Genomic DNA, 7899 nt, shown 5'->3' on the forward strand with positions numbered 1-7899 from the left:
TAAAGGTAAAATTAAAACTAAATATTAAGGATAAAATTAAAATAAAATAGCATTTGCTATCTTGTAATTTTTTTAATAAAAATCTCATTTATACATCTTTAAAATGCATCACTTTAATACAATGATATTTTTATTAAAAAAAAAATTATAATAAATATCTCATATATTTGTTAATAAATTATATATAAATATTTTTTGAAGCGTATCACTTTTATTATATGAAAATAATTTAAATACCTTTGAATTGCTATAAAAATACCTTTAAATACCTTTGAATTGCTATCTAATACTATAAAAAAATACATTGGCTACTTTGAATTGCTACAGGTCAACTTCCATCTATAGTAGTAAAATGCTTAAATTGAGATATATTCATCAAACAAATAATCAATAAAATACTCATCCGTATTTTCTCATTTTGGGTACATTTATATATAAAAGAAATTATACATATAGGAAAAAAAAAGAAGAAGAAAAAAAGAATTGAAATAGCAAGAATGATAAAAATCACGATTCTTATAATTTTGTGTGGCCATCTATATATAGTAAACCCGACAACTATGATTATTTAACAAAATTAATTTGTATTTATTGCAATCAACTTGAATAAGTAGGAAATTATCTTATTTTAATTTAGTCCTTAATTCACATGATTTAAATTTAGCTTAATATATTTGATTTAATTTGATTTGATTATTAGTTGAAAATATCTCAGTTGCCTATTTTATTTATAGATTTATTATTTTAATGACTAATAAATTAATCAAATTAATTAATTAGTACACACAATAAATTTAGTTTAATAAATTAAAAAATACTAACAAAATATTAAAACAAATAAATTAAAAAATACTACTAAATTAAATTGATATAAATTATAATAAATTATATGATATTTAAATATCTAATCAAATCAATTAGTTGATATAGTTAGTTTATCGTAATAACTTGTATTTAATGAGTTAAAAGAAATAAATCGAGAAACACTCTCAGAAGCATGACACGTCAGCTCCATCATTAAGTGTCAGAAATCTGATTTTTATATAATAGAATAGAAGAATAGATAGAATAGATAGATAAATTAGATGATAGAAACACGTAACTATTTTCTTTTTCAGTCAAGATTTAGTAAAATATTGTAATTTAGACTTGCAATATCAATATATTAATAGTAAAGTGCAAAAAAATGTAATATCATATCAAAGAAATTTTTTTAAATCATAATTGTAATTTATGATTGAAATCATAATTTAAATATTTTAAACGGGATAATTTCATTTAAAGAATTCTTAATTCAAACATAATTCTTATATACTTAATACCTACATTCGAGTTAATACATTTAGAGAAAAGGACAAATAGGTCCCTAACTTTTTGCTCCGCAGACATTTTCGTTCAAATGCCTCCGCCAGGGACTGATCCGTCCAAATGCCTTCGTTAGGAACTGATCTGTCCAAATTTTGTGAAGGTCAGGGACTTAAAAGTATTTTTCAATGGTCAGGGACAAAAATGTCTGCAAGGCAAAAAGTTAAGGACCTTTTTGTTCTTTTCTCATCATTTAATACCATATCTAAAAAAATACGAACAATACATATCATATTACTTATTTATTAATTAAATTATTACAATTCAAATTAATTTTAATAAAATAATTTAAAATTATAATTTTGTTTAACTCTAATATTACAATAAATACAGCTTTATAAAAATACAGTCAATCAGTTCGGGATAAAAAACTACAAGGTCCAAAAAGAGCATAGCCACTCACCCATAGGCCCATACCCATTTTAGGCCTGATCCGCGGTACAACTCCAGCCATGGCTCATTACAAGCCGGCCCTTCCATCACATCCAATCCTGAATGACACTAATGCAAAGCTTGACAATCACCTTCTAGATACATGTCGATACTCGATATATATCATTACTTGAAAAGGAATATCTGTAATCTTTGATCTTTACGGTATAATTAACCAAGAATCAATCGAGGTTTAGGCTTTTGCAAGAAGAAGAAGAAGAAGGTAGTGTTCATCTTGATGACTTGACTTTGCTACTCTCTTCTGCAGTTCTGCTCTGGATTCACACTTGGATCCTAATATTCTTTGCTTGATAAAAGTAAGTTTGTAGCTTTTTATTTTTGTTTCTATCTGGATCAATTTTGATAAATTTGGTAGTTAAAAGGGGTGTTTTCATTTTTCTTTGGTGCGCTTGTTAGCAGCTGAATCACTCTCTCCTCTGAGCTTTCCCCTTTCCTGTCCTTCCACGGGAAAAGTTTGAACTTGGGCAAGCGAATCGTACGAAAAGCACTTCCCTAATTCTTGAGTAAGTAGAGTGGGCTTTTTGTAAAAAGATGAGGGAGATTCTGGGGAAGAGATTCTAAGTTCTTCTTCTGATTTGATACGTGATAAATAGTTGCTAAAGGATGGGAACAAGAGAGTCTTCAAATGTATCTGAAACTGGCTCATTCTCCATTGTTTTGATTTGTGCTTCTGGTGATCTGGCTGAGAAGAAGTCGTTGTTTCTGGCACTTTTCCACCTGTATGAGAAGGTTGGTGCCTTCTGTTTATAGAGCAATATATCAAAGTCTTTGCTATTGTTCTTTTTGTAGATGGGATATTTTCTAATAGTTGTTTCCTTTTTCTTGAAGGATTTGTTTCTTACACTTGGTGAATTTATTTTTAGGGATTACTACCGCCAACAGAAGTTCAAATTTTTGGTTATGCAAGGACAGAAGTCTCTGATGACGAACTGAGAGATCAATTGCGAGAGTGAGGCTTTTTCCAGAGAGAAAAGTGCATCTTCCTTTTTCCAAATATTTATGGAGACGAGTTTATGGTTGCAATTGTTTCCTTTGAATTAGCCAAGAAATCTTTACTATACACTTTTTTCTATGGTCAACATTTCATGAATTCTTGTTCGCGGGTTGTTTCACCAAGTTGTTCTATAGAAACTGCGTTATCCTATTAGTTCATAGATTTTAATTTATAGTATCTAAACTGTTTATAAGCATAACAAACATGACTCGTGCAGGTATCTTATTCCTGACGAAGATGATTCCCCGGAACAGGTGGAAGATGTATGGGATTTTCTGAATCTGGTTAGCATTTCCCTTGTTTGCGTTGTTGTACTTGTATATAAATTTCATTTTAGTCTCACTAAAAAACACTTCTGATCAGCCTAAAATGTTCATTCTGTCTCATTTTTTCTCTTCCATTTAGATCAAATACATAAGTGGCTCTTACGATTCTGAGGAAGGTTTTCGCTTGTTGGAGAAAGAGATTTCAGAGCATGAATATTCGAAAAACAGCAGAGGGGGTTCGTCTCGGCGGCTTTTCTATCTTGAACTTCCTCCTTCAGTATATCCATCTGTTTGCAAGATGATCAAGGCTTGTTGCATGAATAAATGTAAGAGTTATAATCTATGGTTCTAACATATATTTTATGTTTAAATGCTATAAATACAGCTGCTGCCGGTGTAGATTTTGGATTTACAGGGTGACTGCATGCGTTATTATTTATTATGTATCGATTAAAAAGGAAAGAATAATGTCTAACTTTTGTTTCTATTGATGTTACATTTGCTGCCTTTTCTTAGCCAATCTTGGTGGGTGGACACGCATTGTTGTTGAGAAGCCTTTTGGAAAGGACCTAGAATCTGCAGAAGAACTAAGTACTCAGATTGGAGAGTTGTTTGAGGAGCCACAAATCTACCGTATTGGTCACTACTTGGGAAAAGAACTAGTGCAGAAAATGGTAAAAAGTGGTTACATGATGATGTACTTAATACTTATTGTTTGCTCCATGAGCTCTATCTAACCCTTTTCATTTTATTCATATCGGCAGTTGGTACTTCGTTTCGCAAATCAATTGTTTTCGTCTCTTTGGAACCGTGACAACATCGACAATGTACAGGTGAGATTCTTTTTTTAAGTCAAAGTTACGGAATTGGCTTAATGGTTTCACCCAAGGTTGTAACTTTTAAGGGTTAATCTTGTCAACATTTTTTTGGATGTGCACACCAAATGAACATTTGGCTGCTGATTTCATTGCAGATAATTTTCAAAGAGGATTTTAAAGTTGAAGTCCATGGTGGATATTTTGATCAATATGGGTATGTGTAGAATTTTGCTTTAGTCAAATTATTCAATGATGCTTTCAAATGATGAGTGAGAGATACTAATGAAAAGAATTTCTGTATAGCAATTTTACTTTCACTGATGATATTGAAAGTTGAACTTTGATTTTTCATTTTTTTTATATGCATCAATATTGAATATCTATTATTCGTTTTGTATAGAATTTCTCTTATTACGCCTGTGGAAGTATAAATCATTAGTGTACAACTTTTAATTTGGCAGAATTATCCGAGACATTATTCAAAACCATCTGCTTCAGGTGAGCTCTTTATTTTCATAATGATATAGAATAATATACTTTGACATTGTTATAATTATTTTGTCTTGTCAAGTGGACGCTTCTGTTAAATCATAGCTCATAAGATAGCGAATATGTTGAATTTTTCTCATCACTTTTCTACCGTTTAGGTTCTCTGCTTGGTTGCTATGGAAAGGCCTGTTTCTCTCAATCCTGAGCACATTCGGGATGAGAGAGTGAAGGTGTGCGCATTTTCCCTTCAATTTATGCCAAAATTATCATGTTATGCTGCTATTTCATTTGACTTTTCTGATATGAGGCCATCAATATCAGACAGAAAATCCTTGTTCTCCTTTTAAATCGGGTTCTCATACTTGCAAATTTCAATTGAATCAATGAGATATTTTCATAACCGGAACCTTTCGTTGTTGCACTTCAATATTTATGTAGATTTTGAGATGTTCCATAGCATGCAATCAAAGTCTAAAGTGTTTTCTATTGGTCACAAAAAATGCAGGTTCTTGAATCAGTAGTACCCATTAGTGACGATGAGGTTGTTCTTGGACAATATGAGGGCTATAGAGATGACCCAGCCGTACCTGATGAGTCGAACACTCCAACTTTTGCATCTGTTATTCTGCGCATACACAACGAAAGATGGGAAGGTATGATAAAATCTTTAGCATTTTTCTTCCCAAAGGAAAATAAACATAATTATGTCGTCATGCATTCCATGATTTTCTTTTTGGCATCAGGTGTTCCTTTCATACTAAGAGCAGGGAAGGCCTTAGATTCTAGAAAAACAGAGATACGAGTTCAATTCAAGGATGTTCCTGATGATATTTTCAAGGATGTTCCTCATGAAATTCTCCTGATATTTCCTGGTACCGTACCTTTTTCATTTTTGGGTGTTATCTCTTCATACATAAAAAGTATTGAGATGTTGATCATCTCAATAATCCATAATCGCAAACATGACAAGCATAGATACATGTTCTTTATCGGCTTTGAAAGTGAATATAAATGTTTTCTAGTAAATACTTTACCTCATTCATCAAAATATTGATGTCTGCAAAACGAATCCTCACTGTAAACTTGTGCATGTCTAGGTCAGAAGCATCGGAGAAATGGGTTTCGTATCTGCCTACAGCCTTTAGAAACTATTTACACGAAGCTTGTGGTATATGATCGCCTACGTTTCGACGATTCTCTATATTGTCAGATACATTTATTGAGATTGGAAGTTTGATGTTCATATAGCAAATATAGATCTCCCAATACACTGTTTGGAATCAAATTTCGGGATATCTAAATGCGGAATTGGCACGGTTAAATCCAAAATTATTTTATTTTTATCTCAACTTGTAATAATCAGACTAAATCTTCTTGCCGAATCACTGAAGAAGTGCACTCCATCTATTGATTTCTTGTATTCATTCTCTTGATAATTTAATGTAGTGTATTTTAAAACCATTATATATTAGAATTTTAGATTATGCATTTGCTGCATAAGACTTTTACAAATCCATGATATCTGCTGTTGTTGCAGTACAAGCTAGGTAATTTGGATATGTCCACACATCAAAGTGAACAGGAATTGCTCTACTGGCGGAAGGAAGGGGTTACCATTGAGGATGCTTATGAGAATCTCATTCTCGACACGTATATTCACTTTCCCGGTTCTTATTTTATGAATTATCAATATTCACTTTCCCAGTTCTTATTTTATGAATTATCAATTTTTTCTAGCATTCTTTTATTATACATCGAAGCCACATAATAACACTAACGGATGACTTACCAATCAGTTCGATAGTTCGAAAGAAACAGATTTGAGTTGAATAATAATGGCAATTGTATCACGTTTTGCAGGATTAGAGGCGATCAGCAACAATTCATTCGTAGAGATGAATTAGAGGTAACAAATTGTTACATGGTTTGATACAATGTTTCATATATCCTTGAAAGACTAATGTAATGTGCTTAACTATATCAGGCATCATGGAAGATCTTCACCCCGTTATTGCACAGAATTGATAGAGGGGAGTTCAAGCCACTCCCTTATGAGGCATACGGTTATGGCCCGAAAGAGGCCTTTGAATTGCTGCGAAAAGCGGGCTATGCTGAAACACCCGGGTTTTTAGTTGACGACCACTAATCATCATCAACATTATTATTATTATTCAGGTGTAAGCTCAGTGGCATTGGAAGGTGATGATAGAGACAAATTGGTGGTGACTGGAAAAGTTGATGCGGTGTGTTTGGCTAGGGTTCTTAGGAAGAAGTTTAAATGTGTAAACCTTGTGAGTGCCAAAGAATTGAAGGAGAAAGATGATATTTACTAGGTGTTCTCAGCTTGTTATATGTTAGTAGTTGCAAGAAATAAAGGTACGATTTAATTTATCATGTCCTATTTCTAAGACTTGGGTGGGTACTAGTTTATGGATTTTCTAAGAACTGTACTATCTTCAAAGTCGAGTTGCTTGGGTATGTTATTTATTGTTTTTTTTTTTTTTTGGATTTGGTTTGCATACGCATGTTTATGTTTGTCTTTAGTGTAATGTGGGGCAAGTTAATCCATTCATCTTCATTCCATTATAATATTTAAAATGTTATTTTTAAAAACTACTTTTAATAAATTACTTTTGAAAATTACTATCCAATTTGAGGAATAAAATGTCCACAAAAGGTATTATGATGGAAGAACGAAATCACAACAAAATAGTTGTCCTAATACTAATATATGAAAAAAAAAATTGTAAAATGACAAAATAGATAATTAATCACTAATTCATGTTGTATTCGTAAATTTGATTAGGTGTGATCCGTGTAAATTTTATTATCTTAATTTAAGGGTAATTAAGTTTTTAATTTTTCACTTTAGAAAAATTTAAATCTCTAGTGTATATATTTATATAATAATAAAAATAGAAAAGATAATCATATTAAAATTCGTAACAAAAATTATACTTATTTTTTGTCGAAAAAAATATTCAAAAGATATTAATTTTTATAAATAATATTCGAATAATTAAAGTAAAAGAAGGAAGAATGTTTAAGGTATAATTATTAAGTAATCACTTAACTAGTGATTTAATGATAATAAAACAAGATATCAAGAATAATAAGAATAAAATATAAAAACAGATATAACTATAGTTATTAAAATCAGATTGAATTTGGCAATTTGATCGAAAAATTGGTGAACGGAGTTTTAAATCGGTCTGATTTAATATTCTAACTGACTAAGAAAAAAACCCGACCAAAACCAGCGTGAATCAATTAGACCCGCAAATCAACAATTAACAAAAAAAAACTAATCTTTAGGTTCAAACTTGGGTCTTCTTGCATGTATAGTGGCTGGCAACTTCTTTTCATTACATTTGTCTTTTTTTAATATATAATCCGTATATGTTTCCGTACTCTATACGGGATAATACATAAAATTATATAAAAAATTTTATTAAAAAATTAAATAAAAAATATTTAGTAATTATTATTATAAATATTTTATAAAGTTATAATT

At 30.8% G+C, this 7899-nt stretch overlaps 1 protein-coding gene across 2 annotated transcripts; it reads left to right on the forward strand.

Moving 5' to 3' along the window:
* The first annotated feature begins 1839 nt into the window (after positions 1-1839).
* LOC107624784 (glucose-6-phosphate 1-dehydrogenase, cytoplasmic isoform) lies at positions 1840-6863 on the forward strand. 2 transcript variants are annotated; one of them, XM_088504735.1, is made up of 17 exons: positions 1840-2114; positions 2218-2321; positions 2412-2547; positions 2682-2767; positions 3030-3096; positions 3218-3404; positions 3595-3752; positions 3843-3911; positions 4052-4110; positions 4358-4394; positions 4544-4615; positions 4891-5038; positions 5129-5257; positions 5483-5553; positions 5923-6035; positions 6246-6291; positions 6370-6863. In XM_088504735.1, exons 3-17 carry the CDS (start codon positions 2422-2424, stop codon positions 6529-6531), a joined length of 1530 nt encoding a protein of 509 aa, XP_088360861.1. In that variant the 5' UTR covers positions 1840-2114; positions 2218-2321; positions 2412-2421; the 3' UTR covers positions 6532-6863. The 2 variants fall into 2 exon arrangements, with proteins under 2 accessions (XP_088360861.1, XP_088360862.1); XM_088504736.1 differs by having other exon boundaries at positions 1857-2114; positions 2215-2321.
* The last annotated feature ends 1036 nt before the right edge of the window (positions 6864-7899 follow it).

This window comes from Arachis ipaensis, chromosome B2 (assembly GCF_059453495.1).
Source record: "Arachis ipaensis isolate K30076 ecotype BB chromosome B2, ASM5945349v1, whole genome shotgun sequence".
Lineage (NCBI taxonomy): Eukaryota > Viridiplantae > Streptophyta > Magnoliopsida > Fabales > Fabaceae > Arachis > Arachis ipaensis.